Source organism: Euprymna scolopes, chromosome 1 (genome assembly GCF_053919585.1).
Source record: "Euprymna scolopes isolate OS-2025 chromosome 1, ASM5391958v1, whole genome shotgun sequence".
In the NCBI taxonomy this organism is placed as follows: Eukaryota; Metazoa; Mollusca; class Cephalopoda; order Sepiida; family Sepiolidae; genus Euprymna; species Euprymna scolopes.
Window position 1 is genome coordinate 170234787 of NC_136482.1, and position 25046 is coordinate 170259832.

At 31.2% G+C, this 25046-nt stretch overlaps 1 protein-coding gene across 4 annotated transcripts in view; it reads left to right on the forward strand.

Annotated features, from left to right (window-relative positions):
• LOC145277237 (cytospin-A-like) overlaps positions 1–25046 on the forward strand; it is a 307717-nt gene that overhangs the window by 220103 nt on the left and 62568 nt on the right. The window contains exon 1 of one of the 4 annotated variants that reach the window (XM_080128781.1): positions 10146–11495. The exons of the other annotated variants lie outside the window; for them this stretch is intronic. Within the exon in view, the coding sequence (XP_079984907.1) occupies positions 11439–11495 (57 nt within the window). The 5' untranslated portion in view covers positions 10146–11438. Of the gene's footprint in view, positions 1–10145; positions 11496–25046 lie in introns of those variants that run through there. 4 annotated transcript variants of the gene reach the window in all.

A 25046-nucleotide genomic window follows, 5' to 3' on the forward strand; every position in this document is an offset into this window, starting at 1 on the left:
CACACACACACGAGATATTTCTTCCATAATGTCTACGACCATGTAATCCCTACAGCCACCTACCTTGAAAATGCTGCTGTGAAACCTGACATAGTTATATGGAATAAGTCAGAGAGTTGCAACCTTGATTGAAGTGAGTGTTCCTAATGATGGCGGCCTGAACAGAGCTGAAAGAGAAACAGACCAAATACCAAGGTCTCATGTACGATATGAAAAGAAACTGGAATCTTAGGGAGATATCAATTATACCAGTTATCATAGGTGCTACAGGGCTTATGAAGAAGAACCTGAAGTCCTACCTTACTAATGTTCCTGGTGAACCAAGTGCAAAAGAGATCCAGACAATTGCACTTAAGGGAACAGCGAGGATACTAAAAAGAGCTCTCGGTTAGTTTTAATAAAAAGCGGGGCAATGTTGGCAGCTGGTTTGGCTGCCCCATACCCAGCATTACAATCTTCAAAGGAAGAAAAAAAAAAAAAAAAGAATATCATAATTATTTTATATTGTGAATTTTGTCTCTGTTTATAAAAACATCTCATTATTTGTAAACGTATATTAGAAATGTAAATGTTAATGTCTGGTAATTTACATTTTGTGTGTGCAATATATATGTGAGATGAAAAAGATTCTTCTATTTTCCTAAATACCACGAAAATATTTCTGAGTCATATTTGTTATGTAAACTTCTAACCTTTGTTAAAAAACAACTTACATAAATAAAAAAGAAAAAGGATATATAATGGATGAATTGTGATGAGTATTGTCTCTTCAGACTAATGGCCCCTAAGAGCACATTGTTACAATGAGTCAGTTCATTTAATATGCATTTAAAAAGAAAGAGTAAGCATGTCTATTTTCTTTCTTTTGTTTTTCAACAAGTTATGCCTTTGTCTAAATTGTTTTTCTACCTCACTTGATCTTAAGTCATCAAGCACTTTGTTGCATTTAATTTTACTGATCAAGACACGTATTTTAGAAACCCACTCTACTGCAATTCTATCTTAAAAACTTGTATCCCCACTCAACGTACATACTCCCAACGAGCAGCAAAATCCCCCCTTCATTGTTGAGCTCTCTAAGTGCTGAAAAGCCAACTACTCTAATAGTTTGTTCCCTCAAACTGCTGGACTTTGGGTTTCCATCCCTGTTTCCTGCTTTCCTTGATGTACTAATCTACAGATGTGAACAGACATTTTACTGCTCAACTCCCCACAGTCTCCTGTTAGGCACAATCCCAAATAGTATTCCCTGCATTCAAAGTGGCAATATGGCTTTATTATGTTAAGTAAAAAAAAAAAAAAAAAAAATTAGCATGCAGAGTTTTTGGCAAAATTGAAATTACATAAAATATATAAACAGTTGAATCAATGTTTAGTTATTTCTGATTTTACATTTTAAATGAAAATTTTATTCTCATAAAATTTTGATCCATTAAAAAAAATACTTAGCTGTACTTAGCTCGTGTTGTCCAGGAATCCTTTTATTTTTTTATTTTATCAATTATCTTTTGTTTTAAATGAGATATCGACATTTAAATTGAATTATTACATTATTGTGTATTAAATTATTCAATCAAATTTATAATTCTCAGATTTTCTGAAATCGTTCCATTTCAACGATCTGTCAGGTTTTTTTCAGATGTCTTCCAAAAATATGGAAATTTCTAAAGAATAAGTAATTGTATCGGAATTGGAAACATATTAGAATCGTCCCACCACTACTTTTTTTTTTTTTTTTTTTTTTTTTTTTTTTTTTAAGTTATTTGATTATTTATTGTGAGTTTCTCTGCAATTGTTTGTTTGCCAAGATCTGCTTGGCAAACCTCCTGCAATTCAATTAATTATTGAACCAAATTATAAAACTCTAATGTTGCTTTATTTTTTTTTTTTTTTTATTATTAAAATTTAAAAAATCCAATGTAAATTGCTTCCAAAATTTTCCATGTTTTTAATACAAGGAAATTTGCTAAGAATTTAAGTCGGAAATGGCTTTAAAATTAAACAGTTTAAATGTTCACAAATTCACATTATGGAAGGTCACTAAGTAATTCCTTTTTCAATTATCAACAAAAAATAAAAATGGTGGACTTGTTCATGAATGAACCAAAATCCATTGTGGTTGATTTAATTTTGTAACTAAATTTTGTTGAATAGATATTAGAAATTTTTATCCTTTTTGCAATTTTAATTTTTATAAACCTACAATTAATAGTTAATAAAAAAAAAGTGTAAATCACGTAGAGGGGAGAAACGCAAATGTACACAAACACATAATTGTATTAATATAGAGATTTGAAGTGAATTTCCAAAACCACTGCACTAATTCTGTTGGAATTTAGGAAGGAGAAAGATTCTATGCATAACTGGAAATATAGGCTAATATTTATTTTATTTTTTCAGCAGGTTAAATACAAGGTTAAGTGCAGGTTTGAAAGTGTTTCTGTGGAACTGGATTCAAGCTAGACACACCAAGATTTTTATTATGTGATGTCGTTAACCACTTAGCAATCATCACCCACATTAATATAGGCTAATCTATATATCTAGAAAAGTGAAATTGTCTGTGTGTGTACATTTCCCTACCAAATTACTCTGTCAGTTTTGTCTACAGACTCAAGATATGGCATAAGGGGTATTGAGATTTGGGAAAATCTTTTTAATCGGTTTTCAGCCAGAAATTTGGCTGTCAAGAGGTCAAAATTCAACGATTTGACCTTTGAAAACTCTACCAAACTCCTTCACCAATTTTCGGGCTGAACACTTAAAATTTTAGATGCAGATTACTTGGACATGGATCAAACCTTTTAATTTGACTTGAGCCCAAAACATGTTATGGGGTCAAAATGGAGTCAAAGTTACCCCCCCCCCCCACTAAACTGGGTCTAAACACTTGAAATTTTAGATGTAAGTTACTTGGACATGAGTCAAACTTTTTAATATATATATATATATATATATAATGCATGCACATAAAGTTATGAATAGTACATAGGGTCTGAACAAAGCCAGGCTGAACTGCTGGTATATTATAATGCTAGTTATTCTTACTGATTTAGTTTGAGAGAGAATGTTTCTTTAATATCTATTTTTATAATTATTCAATGTAAATATCTTTGAAAACTTTCTATATTTCAGTAGATCAGGAATAGCAATGAAATGAAAAACCAGAAACTTTTATTTCCCAAATTCATTAAAATGGCTTACTTGTTTTACAAAAAAAAAAAAAAAGGTGGATTGAATTTCTTATTTTTATTGATTTGTAAATTATATTTTCTCTATATAATTTTATTAAAAAAAAAGTTGGCCTTTTTCAGTGTGATATTCTCATAAATGTTTGATTTGACTTGAATACGGTTAAAGAATAAACATACAAAAATTATCACCACTGAGTGGACTTAAATTAACAAACTTTTGATTAAGAACTAAATGTGGTAACCATTTGAGCCATGAATAAAAACCTAACAGAATGTCTTGTTTTAACTGATTCAAATGTAGGCTTTAATAAAAAAACAGTAACAGAAGTTATTGTTCAAAGCAGTTTTGCTGTGGATTTGATTACAGCATAGAGATTTTAAAAGAAGACGACGCCATATTGCTTTCAATTAAACAATTGATTATGGAATTACAGAATAATAGAGTAACTGCTTTAACTGAATCAAGTTTTATTTAATATACTTTGCTTAACTAAAGTGACTTTGCTAAGCTATTGAATAATTGTTAGGATAAAGAAACTAAAAAGTGTCTTCATGTCATTCTGGTATTCTATTAAGTGAGATAAAAAACGGTGATTGGTCAGAATGTATAAAAATAGTTATGGATTATCCAATAAAAACATGTTTCAGAAAGAAAACACTTAGAAAGATAAACATATATACATATTCAACATAATTAAATATGGAAACCTGCCTAAATCAACAATATATCTGGGGAAAAAAGGGTAGAGGGAATATTGGCAAGAAAAAAAGCTATTCTGTAAAAAAAAGTTGTTTTAGAGGAGGAGAATATTTTGACACTATAAAACTTTACAGATTTTCATTCAGTTTATTTCTAAACTGTTGATGGTATCGTAACAAAAACAAACCAAAAAAACTCGTATTCATTCGCTTGCAAGACACCAAGGAATCAACTAGTGTATGAGATGATCAGAAAAAAAAAAATACTAGTAATTGTTCGAAAACAAATCGTGAAACTAGGTCAGACAGTTTCTTGTTGATAACATATCCTTTTCTCTCTCTCTCTATCTCTCTCTCTCTATATATATATATATAAGATTACAGTATTCATGAGTAATAATGCAAAGAAAAACAATATAAATAAGAATATAAACCTTGTAAGAGTAAACTTTTTATCTCAAAAACAAGTTTATTTGAAATCATTCAATTGAATAAAATTGTTTAACATTATAACATTTATGTTACTAAAGTTACGTTTAAATATAAACTCCCATACAGATATTTGGCGTGACAACTTTATTATATACAAGTTCAATATTTAAATGAGTTTTATATTTAAAAAAAACAAAAAAACACAAACATCTACTTTTTGGACCTCATCCACCCCCACATAGTATGCAAGAAACTTTGTTTCGTCTACACATATGCAAGATCATTTATACAGCTACGACTGAAAATTTCCAAAGTAAAAATCAGTTCAAGAAAATTACAAGAGACTGAAGAATATTTTCATTAAAAAAATTTATTACCTTTTTTTTTTTTTTTTTTTGTACAAAAATTTCTCTGTGTATAGGATATTACACTTAACAAAAAGAAAACGAAATAAACAGTAAAAACGGAAGTTGTCTATGCAGAGACTTGACAGTAACAGTTACATACTACATTACTTTTAAATGTAATTGCTGCTGATAGCCTTCTAAAAGTAGGTATAAAATAAGTTGTATGCTTTGGTGACCTTGTCTATGGTGGCGTATGCCTCCACAATGCCGCCTTTAGAGAATCAATCATGTGGGTATGCTTGTTGGTCTTGACCTTAATCACGCTCCAGAAGAAATAGTCAAGGGAGTTGCAGTTGAGTGAGGAGGATGGCAACAGGTCTGGTGGTGAGTTGTCTTGGCCTTGTGCGCAGGAGCAGAGTCCTGCTGGAAGACACAGGGGCGTCTGGTGGCAATCTTGTTCACTCACTGCTTCATTATGCTCTTCAGTATCTCCTGGTAGATTTAAAAGAAGAATGGAGGTATGACCCCCCCCTTGCTGAAGATAATGCCAAGGACTATGATGTAGAAGAGAAACTATATGCTTCACAATAGGGAAACTCCTATGTCTTTTCAGATCCACTCGTCATTCTGCTTGATCGAAATTTTTTTTCATTAGAAAAACTTCAGCATTATGGCAGATGTGCTTGAGCTTGCAAAAAATTGTATTGGACCATTTTGTTTGTAATTTTTTGATATTCCACTATCATTACCTTTCTTTTTCTTTTTTTTTTTTTTTTTAATGAATTTAATCAAATAATCATAATATCCAACTCTGAACGATTTCTTTTAATATTTTATGCAATTTAATTATAAACCATTTAGCTATAATCCAACAGGCCACAACTTTTATGAACTTGGAAAGATAAAATTTATACACTATTCCAATTAGGATCCTTAAAATTTATTTTTTTTAATTTTATTTTTTTAATTTATTTTAAGTTTTAAAAGATCAAGGGGCTCCCTCCTGGAGCTTTACACTTGAATTATTTACAATTTGAATTTATATCCGAGAGCACTTAACAATAGACGTTGCTTTGTCTTTCAGGGATTGTTTCCAGGTATTTAATTTTTTTTTTTATTAGGCCAGTTGCTCTTATCACAACCGATATAATGTGTATTTCTTTCAAAGACCATGTCGTTTTTAGATCATTTTTTAGGTTCTGATATTTTATTTTATCGTTCAGCTCTATTAAGGCCGTAGTCATTTGGGATGGTGACATCAATAATGAGCGCAGTTCTTTCGGGTTTGTTCTATATTACAATGTGTGTGTGTGTGTGTGTGTGTGTGTGTGTGTGTGTGTGTGTGTGTGTGTGTGTGTGTGTGTGTGTGTGTATGTGTGTGTGTGTGTGTGTGATTAGCTTAATGTATATCATTGCAGCATACGAGATCAGCTATGCCGTGATCAAATCCCATCAGATCTTTTGAGGACATTGACCCACCCTTCCACCTCCCTCTTCAACTAAATAAAAAAAATAGCAACTTGTGTTCAATTTATTCTTTACAATATATTGTTTTGATGTCAAATAACTTTTAGTGACTTGATTTATAAAAAAAAAAAATTTTTTTTTAAAAAGGAAAAGATAAACTATTCGATCAACCTTTCTCTTGAGAAAGACCTGAATCTGTCTGCTCCTTTTCTAGATCCCTTAACAAAAGTTTTTGTCCCTGGCCACTTAGCCAATCATACTCTCTTGTAATTAGCTTTACTTTCCCAGTCAGCAGGCATGTAACAGCTGTTACTTAAACTTTCTCTAGTCAACCTTGACAGTCCAATGACAAATTGTAATTTCAGTGTAAGTATTACATAAATTGTACAGTTTTTAATCATGCAAAAGCGACAAATGAAAACGGACTGAAAAGTTGACGCAGGTAAAAAAAAAACAAAAAAAACTTTTGATAGTTCTAAAATCTAACATTTTTATATGAATTTATTCCAAGAAAATCAGTTTTATGATAATATTTCTATTTGATAGGTTTTAAACTTTAAACATTCCAAGAATAGCTAACTTTTTTCTTTCATAGGCATACCCGTCAAATTCAAAAAAGCATTACCATTTTATAGTTTGAATTCATAAATGTTACGTTGTTATTTTTGGAAGAAAAAATGTTTTTAGTATAGTTTACGTTGTTATTTTTGAAAAAAAAAAAAAATTTAATATAGTTTATGTTCAGGATCTCTCTCCCCCTTTTTCTCTTGTAGAAAATCTGTATGTACAATGGATATAGATTTTTTTTTTTTTAACTTCATAAAAAAGGATCACATCTTTTAAACCTTTTACTTGTTTATGTTTATCTATATTTCTTTTAAAAATTCTTTAAAATCTAGATGACTTGTATATAAAAAGAAATTTTGTATTGAAAATCTCCTGTGCAAATGCTAAAAGTATTTTTATATAAATATACAAAAAAAAACTTTTAGCAATTATTTTTCAGTAAGTTTATTTCACACTAGACAACCCATGACTTGTTGGGTTAATCTATGCACCAATATAAACATTTGTCCTGAACCGATTAAGAAACTAAAATAGATAAATATTTTAAGATTTCTTACCTCACAAATAAAAAGAAAAAAAGTCAGTTTGCAGTTGTCTACAACGCAAACATGATTCGTGTTTAAGAGACACTATTCTACAAAGGAACTCAATTGGCTTTCCTCCATTTTATAGTTTTTTTTTTATATATATATATGCTAGAAGGGTTCGAAAATGTTATTGGTTTAAGAGCATAACTAAACCATAACGCTTGACTTTAATTCTAGCCATAACTTATTTATCCTAATCAACAGTTTAAAGACTTCAAAATCAGTTTTGAAATACGACAAAGTACTAGACTTTTTTTTTTTTTTTTAACTCTCTGGTCTGCCTTTCTCGCCGTAACTTTGATAAATACACAAACTTTTTAATCAAATATTTATTGAAATGAAAAATAAGAGAAAAAGAAAACTAAAAAAAAATTTCTGAACAAAAAACTTGTAAACCAATTTCGAATTTTTTTTTTTTTTCCAAGACCACCATCCGGTAATGCTAGGTCAGTTATAACTTTTCTATATATTCCTCAAAGACTTTTTGTGTAAATGTATATTTTTATGAAAATGTAATATATACACCCTTATCATAGAAGGCAATGAAGTAATTAAAAAATCAAGTCATTCCTTTTGATGAAAGTATCTGCATTGCATTTAAGTTTCATAAAAAAACAATGATACTTATTTTATTTATAACTTGAAACATATACAAATTCATATCTTGTTCTAATGTACATTTCAAAATTATCTTTTATAGCAAGCTCAAACCATAAAAAGTCTGAAGAAAAAAAAATATTCTTGGAACTATTCCTTGATCGCTTCCTTTTCTCAAATGTTTTTTTCGGTTTTAATTTTTAGTTTTACTTAATTGTCTTGTACATTGTGATAAATAACTTCATTTTAAATGCGATTTGATAATTTCAATGATTAATTTAAATTGATTTTAATCTCGGAAGTGTAAATTAGAAATATCAATTTTTGTATACATTTTATATCTAATAAACAATCGAAAAGCTGAAACTGAACAGGTCCAGATTGTGTAAAATAAAAATCGGTAGCCAGCTGCTAAATGATGATATGCTGATTTCAAAACAAAATATCCAGTTTTAATATTAAAAACAACTAAATTTAAGCAAATATTTTACAAAGATTGAATAGTAATGAAAAAAAAAAAAATGGTTCAAGTCGGTAATTAGTGAAGAAAACAATCTACATTTTATACACTTTCTACATAAGAAAATCATATACCAAAATTAGTTTTCCATTATTTATATATATATATATATATATATAATTTCTGTGTAAATGTTTCACCTTTTATTTCACCTTTTATTTATATCAATCATTAATTTATGAAGCTCAATATAATTGCAGAGCATATAACAAATAAATGACAAAAGTTTACATTCCAAATTTCATGATGTTGACCATCTTACAATTTATTCCTTTCAGTTCGTTAACATTCACAATTCTTGACAGCACCTGTTTCGTAGCGCAAAATCATTCATCTAATTATATCAATCAATGGGTGTATTTTGTTCTTATCTCCTCAGAAGAAATAGCAACTATCAATCCATTAAAAAAAATAAAATGCATTTGAGCATGACCACAAAATCCGAAAATTGGTATAGAAGTTGCAATATATAAACATTTATATCCGATTTTCACATAGTAATATTGGAGGGGGGTAATTACATCTATGAAAGAAAATTATTTCCAATTATTAAAATTTGAAATCTCAGTGCATGATTTAGCTATGTGTGTTTTATATTAATAAAATCTTATCCATAATTGTAGAATAGTTCACCGATTTCCCAAACAAAATATGCCATTCAAAAGAATGTTACTATATTTCTTACATTCATTCACAAAATTTTTGAGAATTTTAAATACCTTTTCGTTGTCCATTCAGTTTTTTCTATTACCTCTACATTAAGATTCTCTAACCATTTCTCGTGTGTGTGGTTCTCGCATCGACGTAATTTACATATGGTTTCTTTTTTTTTAATTCATTAATCGATTATTGAAATGAAAAAGGCAATAATGTAACATACTAAAATGAACTGACTTAAAGGGAATATTACAAAAAAAAAAAAAAAATAATAAATAATAATGAAATTACATCAACCCGAAAAAAAAAAAAATTCGGTTTACGTGTAAACAAGTTAACCATTGTGATCTTTTGTTTATAGTTAAAAGAATTAATTACTCTGTAACTCTGAAATTTGAAAAGAATTTGGAAGCATTCAAACTGTCGAATAGAAAATAATTTCTGGTTTTAAAATTCCTAGCATATCGTTATATATTAAAAACCTGAACGGTTTCCAAACTATTTTTATCCAATTTTTATAAAACGATTGAAACTGCATTAGCTGCACGAAATTGGGGAATTTATGCAGAATACGGAATGTGATTAAATAACTTTATTTAGAAACCCATTCTTAACAGGGGGGGGGGCTTTTTAAAACTATTCTGTACTGTCATCTAACAATTTAATACACAAGCTATCGTAAAATTGAATCTACACTAAAAATCCTATCTAAAAAAAAAAAAAAACAAAAAAAAAAAAAAATAGCACGGTTCGAAATTAGTTATAGTTTTATAACAATTAGGTTCAGTCTATAATTTAATGACCAAACGTCAGACGATGTCATAATTAGATTTAAACAGTCAAAATCCTATTAAAAATAATTTGGAGCAGAAAAGATATATATATATAATCTCGACAGACGTCAGGTAAGTGTATTTGATTTTAGTTATACACGTTTGTAAACATCCTTTCATTTATAAACATTTGTGTTATTGTTACTGCTAACGAATCTACATTGAGAATTTGTGTAATTGTTGTCCTCTCGTTGCCAAGGCGTTGCGAAGTAATGCCGTCAAGAAGCAGCAGCAGCTGAACATTTGTAATTATTGATGAACCAGGCGGCTGTTGTTGTTGTTGTTGTCGGCGTTGTTCTACACCGACTCAATGGCTATCTACCCAAGTTATCCCCTGAATAATTTACTAACACACAAAAGAAGTCAACATCAATACCGTATAAACAGAACAACAATGATATTTATAGGTCAGTAGCCCTAGCAGGAGGAGTAATAACCTCTTCAGCAGCTTCACTTTATATAATTTAACCTTATATAGGAAGCAGACTGAGCTATAGCTACTTGTCTCTGTTCCCCAACTCTGTAGCGCGTTTGTTTGGCGATTTATTATTTCACTGCAGTTAAGTAAAAGAAAACATTGCCGCTCAGTCTGAGAAGACCCCCCCACTTCTTGTTCACCTGAATCATAACACAAAATAGGAAATGAGTCCGTGCAGTAGAGATTATTCGGCCATAACTTAATAACATTACATTTTATTTTGTATGAATTACAATGGAAATATATGGTCACTTCTGGAAATCAAATCGATGCATTAATCTATAAGTTATTGCGTCTCTTTTTTTATTGCAGAGACCGACTGAGTATTTGCGTCTTAGTTTTGGGACTAGATTAAAACCACCTTTAAAAAAAAAATAAAAATAAAAAATAAATACCAGCAAGACACAGCATACAAGCCCGTATCACTTTTCTTAAAAAAAAAAAAAAAAAAAAATTTTTTTGATCTTAATATTGGGGAAATCAAATGTGCGCCCCCCCCCCTCCGGAAAAATACTTTAATATTTTGAATTATTGCCATGTGTGACGAGATATAAAATGCATAACTTCAACCCTTACATATTTTTATGGAGATCTTTAGCGTATCATGTTTATGATGAGGCAGAATTTTGAACCTGACCGAATTTGCTGAATACAAGTTCTACAAAAATGCTGGCAAAAGAAAACTTATCACATTTACTGATGTCTGCTGCGAACTTTATCTTTCCGGTTTCGCCTCTTGCCAGATAAGAATCCTGAAACTTTATGTGGAGAAAAAGATGAGTTATCATCTTACAGATGAATCGATGTGAAATTGAAACGTATTTTTCTATCATTCAGTGCATTCCCCCCTCCCCCTCTTTTCTCTCTCTCTCACTTCTCTACAACATTAGATAAACGTTTCTTTATTTCTTTACTATTTAAAGCCCCCCTCCCCCGTTAATGTCTTAATATGAATTGAACTGCACAATATTTTGGAGATTGGCGAGGAGATTGGAATTTTATTTATTTTTACTCTTCAATGGATTACATATGTTTGGAATTTTCACCGTGGAATTACTAAATGTCTCGTGTCACGTATGACTGTATCAATATGTCACTTGTGAAGCTGCTTTGCGAGGTATTGTATGAATTCTTTTTTTTTTTTTTTTTTTATATATATTAATAATAAAAACTTATTCATAATTCATCCCGTCATCAGTTTTCAGATTTCTAAATTTGATGAAATTATCCGTTTAGAAACAACATATATACCTTAACAAATCTCCCCCTCTCCACCTTTTCTGTGTAGCTTACTTGCTATAAATATATTATACTATAACAGACCTACTTCTATCAAACTTCGAAATAAACATCGAAACAAATATATATCTATCTTAAATTACTCTTAGCCTGTTTGTTTGTCTGTCCGTTTCACTTTTTATCTGAATCTATTGGGCCGATTTGGCTGCAAATTTTTATCGACCCCTGTTATAAGGTGCAACGAACAAGGTATTATGATATCTGTTCAGTACAGTTAGGAATTAATGAAGATTAGCATTAATGCTAAAATGAGCACAAATTTAATCATATTCAACTCTCAGTTTAGCATAAAACACTCATTCTAAATCAACGGTCTATAACTTTTGCCAGTTTTTTTACGAGCCAAAGAGTCCAGTACATGATCTGTGTGTATATAGTAGCATAAAAGTACTTATGTCAAATAAGCTAGACAGAATAGATATTTACAATCTTAGATTATCAATCTAAAATATTTCAAACGGATTCCAAAAATGTTTTTTTTTTACTATTTCTGACTTAATACAAGTTATTCTTAAAATTGTCTACACAAATGTTATTTTTAATTTCATTTGTTCAAAAATATATAAATGCTATAATTTTATCATTAGAAATTAAATAAAATGTTATAAAATTGTTTTAAAGTTCATTTATTTCCAAAGAAGCAATTTGTTTGTTTTCCAAGGTTTACAGTAACAGATGCCTTTTTTTTTTCTTTTTATTCAAAATGTGTTGCATATATATAAACAAATAACACACACACGCACACACACACATATATATGTGTGTGTGTGTGTGTTATTTGTTTTTTGCGATACGTTTTGAATGAATTCAAATATTTATGAAAGTGCATTTTTACCTAAATGCGAGTTGGGAATAATTTTCCCTTTAACCAACTTGGTACCCCCACATGGGGAGCAGCATGTATATTGTTTTTAAAATATAATTATCCACTGACACGTGTTTCGTCGTCTACGACTCATCAAAGTGGCTGAATCTAGCGAGATTCGAAATCGGGATAAAACAAAACAAATAACTCACACACACACACACACACATATATATATATATATATATATATATATATATATATATATATAGGGTGTCCGTAAAGTTACTATACAGTCTTATTGTTTTATTGTATTATATTTGTATTAATAGTTAATATATTACAGGGTGTCTGTATAGTAACTTGTAAGACTGTATAGTAACTTTACGGACACCCTGTATGTATATATATATATATATATATATATATAATAAAACTTTAACAATTTTTTTTTTTTTTTTTTTTTTTTTAACTTTTAACAAGGCATATTGCCACGTGAACGTAAGAAGCTACTATTTGGGATTGTCTAACAGAAGACTGAAGTTGAACATCAAGATGTCTGTTCACATTACATTTAAACTTATGCAGGTTAATACAGTCAGACACGTAAGAAACAGGAAGGGAATTCCAAAGTCTAGCAATTCAAAGGAAGAAACTATTAGAATAGAGTTTTTGGCATCTAGGAACCTCAACAATAGCTGGGTGATATTTTATAGCCTGTCAGATTAGTTGGGAATATGTTTTCTGAGGAGGCATAAGTGCTGTTCATCAGAACATATTCCATTAAAATACTTGTAAAACAGGCACAGGAATGCAACATTGTAATGATGGGACAGAGGTTGGAACTTGGCCGATAGTGTGGGATTTATATTTGGGACTTTTTTTTTTTTTTTTTTTTTACCCTGTCTAAAAGCGAGAGACTAGTGGTAGGGGCACCAGTGCACTGCAGATGTGACAACAAAATATTTTTAGTATGCCACATTTTAAGAATTCACAAATAATTTACTAAAAAATGGCCCCCTAAAATATATATATGGATATGATTTTCCATCCTTTTTTTTTTTTTTTTTTCATTTATATAACGTTAAACATAATTTGATTATATTTTGTTCCAATTTTATAAAAATCAAATAGGAAAGGAGAAGTGGGGGAGACAAGAAAAATGCAGTATTATGTTTGGAAAAACTTTACATTTTCTCATTTATATGTTTTAATGTTTTTTTTTCTTTTTGTTGTTTTTTTTTTTTTTTTTTAAATTTCTTCAGAGCCTTGTAATTATTTTTCAAAGCAACTAAATGGAATTTTGGGGGTGGAAGGCTAAAAAGAAAATGAATGGAACAAATCAAATGCATTAATCAACTAAAGGCCAATTTAATGTCATGCTTTTTGAAAATTGAAATCACGTTCAGAAAGAAAAATGTTCAATGCTAAATTTACTAATTTATTGCAACTCCAGTTTTATTTATATTAAAACACTAGATCATTGTTTTCACCCCCTCCCCCCTCGAACAAAGCATATTGCAACTGAAGCTTAAGGGGCTATGATAGGGGTCAGATTTATGGGGGGGTAACTTTGATGGGGAGTTGGGCAATAAGAGGTCCGTTTACATTTAAATTTCTGCATGTTGATGTGGTCGTGGAAACTGGGAGCAGGAACGAAATTCCAAAGGCAAGTGGTGCAAGTGGGTGATATTTTGCCGATAGTTTGGTAGGTGAGGGTGTTTTTGTTGAGTCGGTACAAAGAAATCTATTAGAGCATGTTCTGTGGAAATACTCATCAAACAAGTACGCAACGCTGCCTAGAGTCTGACACGGCGTGAGAACTATAACTTTGATTTATTATTACGGCATATCAAACCTATTTGGACGATTGAATAGCAAAAAACTGTCAGCAGTTGTTGAATACAAGTTGCTATTTTATGTATAGCGGGGGAGGGGGGACTGAATGCGTACACCTTTTTCAATGATCTTGGTGTGTAATTGAATGCAATATATTCAATTGAATTAAATTTTGCATCATCGACTTAAGGTCACGATAGTATCCATTAGGTGAAACACACTCTTTATATTCGTGTTCACAAATAAAATAAAAAAGATAAAAAATCCTGGATTATTTACTCGTTTTTTTTTTGTTTTTTTTAATACTGATTAATGATAAGTCTCTTTACTTTCTCTTCTCTTTATTGAGTCATAAATAAACATTCTTTTTAATCTCGATTACAAAATGACTGTACAAATTTGTGACAAATAATTGATTTACTTATAAAATACATTAGGTACTGTGTTTAGTGGACACTTTGTACTTCACTGGTAAAAAATATATTGGCCAGATATTTTAATGTTTATATTTTGGTGTAACATAAACAGTAATGTTTGATAAAAATAAACCAAAAATAACTTAAAATAATCCTTTTTTTTTTTTTTTTAAAGATAATCATAGTTTCGTAACTTCATGTAGTTCATATTTGCATTTTATAACCCTTTTCTGCCTTGACAAGCTCCAAAACTCTGCTTTGAAAACTATTAGGTGATGTCCTTTTCTATTCCCTACAACCTCCTTCTCACAGAAGAGACGTTGCAAGTCCATCTCTGTCTTATTGTTATATGCCCCCCCCAAAAAAAATTAAGGACTACTGTGATAGAGACCAGATTTAGAACAAACACTTGTCTAGCTACAACCGCCATTAACAATTAACCACCAGTCTCTGTGCCCCATGAATAAAGTTTCTTTCCTAGAACTGCTCGCTTGTGGAACTCTATACTGTGATACTGTGGTTTTGAGTCCTGGTCATCTTCAAGTCCAATGTGAACAAGTTCTTGTTGAGCCACCCCTTAAATAATCAAGTATGACCAAATTTCCACCACTACTGATCATTAAGCTGTTTTTTTTTTTGTTGATCACTTCAGATTCATTAACCCTTATCCTGGAGTGACCTTCAGGTTTTGATAAGTGGTGACTCCCTCATAAAAAAGATTGCTAGTTTAAAAGAGCATTTAGAAGGCAGCTTTGCTAATGCAGGAAATGTTTAATTATAGTAAAATATACTATATCTACCTAGCGTTGCATGGGAGGAAAAATCTGATTTTTTTTTGGACAAAGAAAAAAATTAATTTTGATGACTTTAATTGCAATAATTAAATTCTGTGAAATAAAAAAAATGTTTTGGTACTTGACGCTAATAATAGTAAATAAATGTTAGATTAATATGGAGGTGAGAACTGCATACACACGTTTTAAGTTGCATATTGTAAATGTATTTAATTTGGAAGAGAAAAACTGTATAATTACACACAGTAACTTCCCCTGAATCTGTTTAATTTTGTGAGTAAGGGAAAATGTATTCATCCTAACGGCCTTCATGGCTAGAATAAGTTTTTATTTTTATTTTTTTTTTTTTTTTTTTTTTTTTACAAAAAAAAAAATTAAGTGAAAATCTACATTCATGCCAATAACATCGTTGAAGAGGGGGAGGGTTAAAAACAGGCTAATCCAAATCTAGTATCAATGTCTGACCGATTACTATTTGTGTCTGACTTTGAGTATCCGAGAAGTTAACTGTTAAATATATAGTAGTAGTAGTAGTAGTAGTAGTAGTAGTAGTAGTAGTAGTAGTAATATTCTTTACACATACAAGCATGAAACTACAACACTAACCCTTAGGTGGGTTTAACCGGCTTTCTCCGAAAGAGGAAGTTTTATGGAATATGAAATTCACAAGCAGTCCTCAGTCGCATGTATATCCCCGTTAGGGGAAATGACAACGTTACGTTTTTGCTCCTTTGTCAATGTCCCCCTACATACAGCGCCTGATATTCCCAAATTGGTCACCCATCTGGTACTGACTAGGCTCAACGTTGCTTACTGTAGCAAAAACCGATGTGTCAGCGTGATTATACCACACACAGTAATAAGTGTATAAGTGTTTTTATCACTATCTGTATATATTTTGGAAATAGTATTCATGTTGCATCCAGTTATTTTGTATATATTTCCTTACCTTCCATATAATAAAAAAAAAAAAAAAATGAGATTATTTGGTCGCCAAAAATGAAATTGCAAGCAAGGAAAAGGTAATTACTAATTATCTGGTGTCACGTTATGTGGAAGGAGTTTATTTCTAAAAGATGAGTTTAAAAAAAAGGGGGGGTGTAACTTATTACATAACAAAAAGCGAGTTAATCTAATTAATGTTTACACTAGTATCTGTTCTTCAGATGCTGCACTTCATTTTCTTGTTCTCTTTCGGTGGAGGAGAAATCCTTCACGACTGAGACAATTTTTATTTTTGTACCTTTTCTCCACGTTAAAAAACGACCCTGGTGTCTAACTCTGTCCTGTGGGGAGGCATAGTAAATAGGCACTCTACCCAACAGAAAATTATTACGAATGAAGCCCACCCTCACTCTTTCGTCACTTAATTGTGCAACTCGCTCTCATAGATATCTGTTTAGCCGGCAAAGCTAAGCTAAAATGCAGTGTGTTTTGGTTTTCCATTTCGGACTTGTCATTTTTTTTTCTCCATAGTAATTTGCTTCTAAATTGGAAATTAACAAATCTATATATATCTATATTCATATCTCTATTTTTTTTTTCTATGTAAAGTGATTGTGTGAGTAAAGGAATGTAAATACTAGAAATTCGTTTTTAAAATTAGCTGACATTTGTTTTAATTCTGATGTAACATAATCTCCGGTGTTATGATGTCACATCTGTCTCCAGTTTTTTTAAAGTGCATCGATATAGTGATTGACTTTACATAAAAATTGAGTTCCTTTTATGAAAGCTTATATATATATATATATATATATATATATATATATATATATATATATATATATATGGGGCATTAATTTAGGTTTTGTACATTTCTACTTTAACCCTTTGGTTTTTATTGTATAGTAGTGGGGCTCGTGTTCCGGCGTTGCCTGGGAAAATTTAGGAAACTAAGCATCGCGATCCCCAGGAGTAAATTAACTAAATAAAGACTCTTTCACACAAACTGCTAAACATTTATCCAGTATATAGAAAATATTCATAAACATGAACATCATAAAAGCGAATAGTTAATTAGTGAAATATCCTTTTGTAATGCAATATGCAAATTAACCTTTTAGGTGTCTATCACATACACGTGATCAGCATATTTAAAAGCTGTTCTATTGTGAAGATGAATTTAGCATTTTAATCTCACTATAAAGGCAACCATGACCTAACTTAAACATGTGCGTGCGTGCGCACACACACACACACACACACACACACACACACACAGATTATTGTAGAGATGTTAGTGAGATATTTATTTACTTATTTTTTATTACATTTTCACCCCAAACAAGGCACATTGCCACTTTGATGTAGGGGACTACTATCAGGGACCTAAGTTGCAGGGGTACTATGTAGGGAGTTGAGCAGCAAGATGTCTGTTCACGTTACACTTGAACTTTTGCATGTCAGTACAGTTGGGGAAGCAGGAAACCGGAAGAGAATTCCAAAGTCTAGCAGTTCTGGGGAAGAAGCTATTAAAGTAGAAGGCCTTTCTATATCTAGAGATCTCTACTGTGTAGGGGTGGAATTTTGCTGTTGAGGATATTTTCGTCAAGGGAGCACAAGGGCTTGTAGTTCGTCAGAACATCCACCATTCTTTGTTGGAGATTGGAGACAGACATTTTGTAGTAACGTCTGCATTAATCTGACATCAATCTACATCAAAGTGGCAATGTGCCTTGTTTGGAGTGAAATTGTAATAAAAAATAAGTAACTAAATTGCATGCAAAAACATAACTTCATCTACTTAATTACTATTAAATAATTAACGAAAGGAGACTAACATACCTGCACTATTATATTTATTTAATCCTGTCTTATATTATGTTCCTGTATTGATTAAATTAAAATCATTGAAATACTAAAAAGAATTCTAAAGAGGTTCGTCTTTTTCACCAGAACACCAACGACCCTCTTTCTTTCACCTCAATCAAGTATTTCAATAATTTGCAATTTTTCAAATAAGAATAGTTCTTACAATTATTTATACCTACAGATGGCCAAAATAACCTATAGTTATTATCCTTCTCTTCTGAACATTAACCTAGTCTAATAATATCCCTACACACACAAATCGGATTTCATAGTTAGATACCACCTAAAATAACTTGTTTGTATATCTGTCCTGAATACCAGCATATTAGTGAACATTAAACTGATAGTGGCAATGTCGAAATAAGTATATATTATAAATAAGTGACACTATAATTATTCATTGGCTCATTTGGCATAATGGTAAGAGTATTTATTCATGGGCCATGAGACCTGGGTTCAATCGTAGGTAGAGTCGTACCAAAGACTTGAAAAATAGTACTCGATACCCTTCTTGCTAAACACTCAGCATTATAAGGTGAAGCTCAATGGTATGTGGAATAATCCTGGAAAAGGAGTGGCACCTTCCTCTATGCCTCAGTGTAGTAGCTAATGAAAAGGGAGCCTTCGGGTTGCTCTTGACTATGGTCGACCATTTTATGTCTATGATGGCCATAGATGTCTAGAATAACTGATTTTGTAATGTGATACATCTGCGCTCTATCGTTATATGCCCCCCCCCCTACAAAATATTAAGGATTACTGTGATAGGGGCCAGATTTACAACAAACACTTGTCTAACTACAACTGCTAGCAATAATTACCCCAGTTTCTATCTGTGCCGAAATCTAAATGCAAATTCCATCAACAAAGTTTCTTTCCTAGAACTGCTCGCTTGTGGAACTCTGTGCTGCAGGCCTGCTTTCCAGTTGACCTTGACATGGTCGTCTTAAAGTCTGATGTAAACAAGTTTTTGTTGAGCCACCCCTTAAATAATGAAATTCTATCAAACTTCCGCCACTACTTATCACTTTACATTTCATTAACCCTTATCCTCTAGTGGTTTTCAGGCTTTGATAGACTTGTTTTGTTTGAGTGTTGATTTAATGTATATAATGGTTTCTGCATATTCCAACGTTTTTTTTTTACTGTTTAGATTCGTTCAAAATAATCTATATTTATCAATTGGAAGTTATTAAAATGTTTTTTTGAATGTCTTTATCATAGTTTCTGAATGTGTGTGGTGTGAGTGCATTAATTGATTCAATCTGAACTATGAAATCTGAACTTTGAACTATTCTGAAGTATGAAATTAGCTATGGAGCATTCAAATCCGGTTGGGTTTATTATTTCTGCACTAATCCTATTGCTCATGTTGGATTGATGCATGTTTGTATGTTCAGTTAAGTCGAAAACTACAAAACAAAGACCCACAAACTAATATACTCTTGATCAACATTGCCCTGGATGAATAATATCTAAAATTTAGAAAATTGATTCTCTGGGTGTCAACTGTCTGGTATCGTTGCGTGGACCCCCCCCCCCAAAAAAAAAATGTTATGTACTAATTTGGAATGAAAATGTCAGCGCATTACTCAATGAATCTGTTATATAAAACAGTTTTCTATATGTCCAGATAGAAGAATGGGTTGGGTGGAGGAGAAAATGGGTCTGGGGAGAGATAGAGAGCCGGATAGAGCGATAAAAGCTTTAATAGAAATGGGTTACTTTTGACCCGGGCAATGCCAAGTAGTTCTGCTAGTAAAAAAAAAAAGTATCAAAATTGAAGGTTTGGAATTTTTTTTTCTTTTTTATTAAAACGATTTACAATTTCCTTTACAATTATCAGTTTATTTAGAAACAACAATTAGATATTTCCAAATATTCTCTTTAAAACAACAAAAGGGATTTATTATTTTGAAAGAAAGGCTCACCATTCAGTTGTATAACTAATAATTACGCGAACATTTGACATGAGGTCTGTCCTATCTAAAGATATGTGCTATTTGTGACAAATTTTAATTCTACCTTTTCGTTTAGACTGACAAACTTGGATTCATAAAATTAGTCGTTCATCATTCATCTGTTTAACAGCTTTTCAGTTTTTGGCGAGTATCATCAAGTATCATTTAAAATAATGATCAATATTTTTATTTTTTTTTTTTTTTTTCATTTTTTTTTTTTTTTTCTTTATTTTTTTTCATTTAAACTTTTTCATTTTTTTTCTCCATTTTTTTTTCATTGTTTTTTTTTGTTTTTTTTTTTCATTTTTGTTTTTAGAAGGTATTTTCCTTTTTCAACCTCATCACTCACCTGATAAATGTTGGTTACAAAATGCACATTTATTAATATAAGAGAAGAGGAAAAAGTAGTCCTCTGGTTTACTTTCATCAGTCTCATAACTTTCGCTTCCCTTATTTTGTTCTTTAGTCCTCAGATTCCATGAGCGATGTTTCTGACAAATAGGGAAAAATTGTTGTTTCCTGGATTGGAATCTATTCATATGACACTTATAGTAGGCAAGTTTTTCACCTTGAAGCATTTTTTTTTAAGCTCTTTACATTAAGTAGCTTCATGCCTTGTCTGGAGTGATTTTTATAAAAAAGAGAGGAAAGAAAACTTCTAATAACCATTGGATATGGAATCTATAAAATAAAGATCATTATATCATATGAATCCAAAGATTCTATTGTTGGCATTGGTTTCCCCAATAATTTTCTAGCCAGAATTCTTTCTATAAAGACATTGGGTACTTACAAGAAGGACCATGTGAAGATTGCCAACATCCGAAATGAAAGTGATTTTCGTTGAACAAACTGGATCCCAACTTGGAACACCCAGACCCTCAGTCACTTCCAAAGATAAATATGAACGTCTGTAAGTCTCTGTACATTTATAGGAAGAAAAACTATTGGAAAGATTTTCATGAACTTTGGAACTAAACACATTATAGTAAGTATGAGTTTTGTTTCATTTATATTTTAAGGGAACAAAAGCGGTAGAACACCACCTATCCCCCTCCTGAAAATAAATGAACCCATGGATTAAAAATCTTGTCAAATATTTATGAAATTTGGAGCTTAGATATTAGACGTAATAAGGAGTCGAAGGAGTATGTTTGCTTTATTTTTGAGAGAAGTGAAAGGAGCAGACTTCCAATCTGAACATAAATGTACATAAATTTTAGGGGTCCTTTTTTTTTTTTTTTTAATCAAACAGACTTAACTATAACTTTATAGAGTTAAGTCTGATCAGCAAGTAAAATACAGATCTTAAAAAAATATTTAAAAAAAAAAAAAAACTTTGAGCATCGACCATCTCAGCCAGAGTAAGAATATGAAATCCTGCAATTTGATTATAGATTTATTTTTCTGATATTAATTTTGATCTTGATCCTCATTATCTTATCCTATAGAACTGCTTCTCAGGTAATTCCTAGAGTTTTCTACTAGCACCATGTTGTAGCTCTGCAGCTAAATTTAGAAAATTGATTCTCTGGGTGTCAACTGTCTGGTATCGTTGCGTGGACCCCCCCCCCCCAAAAAAAAAAAATGTTATGTACTAATTTGGAATGAAATTTGTCTGGTGTTGAATCGATCAACACAGACTTAGAATTAATGTTGAGACGATTAACTGGAATCGAGAATTAGAAAAATCGGAAGTTTTTGGAGTATCGGAATCGGAAAAAAATTGAGAAAAAGTATTTTGTTTTCTTATTTATTTTTGTCTAAAATTGATGTTTCCGTTGCTGGCCCAAATAAAATATATATATATATAAGAATTTCATGAGTTTATCAAAACCTTGGATAAAATACATAAAAGGAAATATTAAGTTTGTCAAAAAAAAAAAAAAAATTATGGCTTAGTTTAAAAGTAAATCGGGATTCTCTGCTATCCCCCCCCCCCTGCTCCCAATAAAAAAATAAATGAATTCTATTTAAAAATGAGATATAATTTGCTTGAAGCATTGTGTAAGATAGGTATATAGAAGAGATTAGAAGGCTATCACAATGTAGGGAATGGAATGTAGTTGGTGTTGAGGACTACACTGACTACATTTCGATTCCCTACATTGTGATAGCCTTCTAATCTCTTCTAAAATTCTATTTGTTTTAGACAATTTTAGAATCTGAATCTGTAATTGTATCGGAATTGGAAAAATATTGGAATCGTCCCAACACTAAAAATGTAAAAATGTTGGTGGCATCTTTTTTTTTCTCTCCATATCTACAGGGACACTATGTAAGGACTTAAGCAATCTGTTCATATTACACTTGAACTTCTGCATATCAGTATAGTCAGAGATGCAGGTAGGAAATTTCCAAAGTCTAGCAGTTTGAGCAAAGAAACTATTATAGTAAAAGGCTTTTCTGCATCTGGAGATCTCTACAGTGGAGAAGTGGGACATTTTTTTTTTTCATGGTAGTCCACTTATCAAGGCCAGGAAGCCACTCAGGGATAAGGGTTATTGCGTGTACAGTAATCAATGGAATAATATCGTAGTAATTGTTAGTAATGGAGATTTGATAAGTGTCTTAAGGGAGCAGTTTATCAGGAATTTGTTTATGTTGGACTTGAAGACATCCAAGTTGTAGTCAGGTGGGAAACAGGCAAACAGAAGAGCGTTCCACAGGCGTGCACTTCTAAGAAAGAAACTTTGTTCATGGAATCTACGTTTTGATTTAGGTTGCTTGTCTAGTTAGTCGGCAGTATATATGTCGAGAGACCACAAGTGCTACTTGTTCGTCAGAGCACTTCCAATTAAGATAATTGTGAAATAGACACAGGGATGCAATTTTTCAGTGATAGGATGGAGTTGCAATTTTTCAGTGATAGGACGGAGTTGGAATTTACTTGTCTCCAACATAATAGGTCTTGCACTGTTTTTGAACCGCAGCTATGATATAGAATATTTGTTGCTTTCTGGTAGCTCTCATTACTTAAATTTGTCGCTTTCTGAGAGCAGTCAAAATAACATCAAATACTGTGTTCAGCCTCTCTTTGGAACTTTCTTGGTCTTGCACCTTGGAGTGGTTGATTCTATGGCGTGATCGCCTGAAACTTGAGCGTTTCTGGTGATTATGATAAAATCTCCAATTTCACGTTCTTTAGAAGCTTTAACAAATCGCTCCTTTCTTTTCTTTCTTTTTCTCTCAAAAAAGAGAACCGTAATTTTTTTTAATCTTTGTAATTAGTATTCATAGACAAACCTGTGTTCATGAGATTCTGTCATTTATGTACCAATAATCAGGAAATAAAGGATTTATCTCTGAACATGAGTGGGGAACTCTAGTAAAGTCAGCTGTCAGTTTAAAACTTTGTAATTGGTCAGTCCAACTCTTTTTCTTGTCAGTGTCACTTTTTCTTTTTCCTTTTTGTTATAGTTTTTGTTTTCACTGCTAACGCAATCATGTCAAAGAGGAAGTGAACAATTCCTTAAAAAAATACAATGAAACCATGTTTTCTCTTTGCATTGTATTTTCAAATGTACAGAAATAAAAGAAATACAAGGTTTCTAAAGCATTGGATGAAGTTACAAGTTAAGATTTTTTTTTTTTTTAAATTTTAAAAGAAGCTTATGAAAACCTTGCAGTCATTCACAGCATATTTTGATCATCCTCAAGGTACTTTTATTTCACTATTTGGGGCTCTATGGACAAATTTATCTTTAGCTGACCTTTTGACAACTAAGTATTTTCGTTTACTAGCCATATAGAAAAGTTACAAGTCAAACCCACGTGATTTTAGGAATACCTCATCATTCCGTGACAAGTATGTACATCATAAAAAATTCTTTTCTTTTTTTTTATATAAACTAGTGTAATTCTAAATATACACCGAATTTTATGTTGAGACTTGAAGGTATAAACATTTGAATTTCTTAAAATGTTTTTTTCAAACGGCTTTCATAAAAAATAAAAAAAAATATTGTTCTATTCAACCTTTTTATTTAAATAATTTGACTTTGATCGTTTTATTTAAAAAAAAAAAAAAAAAAAAAAAAATGAAGGTTGAAAAGATATTTTTCAACCAGTAATGATCTTTGGAACATTGTCATTGAATGAAATACAATCCCCAAATAATACGTGTTTTATTATTTATTGTCGCCACTTGGGAAAATCACTCGCAAATGCAGCCATTTCACTTGCAATATAAAGTCCTGCTATTAAATGAACCATAAGTAAATTTACGCATTTTTAATATATAAATTAATTTAATATATGAATTGGTTAAATAATAAAATATAATTTTCTCTCTTACTTTTGATTGATCCAATTATTAAGGTTTCCTCATTTTGTTGTTCAGTCCGGGGGTGGTAGTCTCTAGAAGAGAAACGTCCAATCTTGTTGATGATTGTATTAATGGCTGATCTGATGTGTACGAAAATTGAATAGCAGTTAGTTCCATCTTTTGAAAGCTTTACTTTATATGGTTAAATGTGAAGATGTCAGAAAACCGATTAAATTGATCAATGTGATGATGATTTTATTTCAGAAATGAACATTCTTTAATGTACATTGGTTTATGATAGGTATAAATTTTAGGTGTGCAATGAATAGGAAAAACATTAAAAAAAAAGGACAGAATTTTTACTTTTCTTTTTCTTTGATTTTTATGGTGTCATGACAGGTGCTCGTCTGAGCTCCAATCTCTGCCCCCCCCCTCCTCGCCAATCTTTCACAAAAAACACCCGTCCAGCTAAA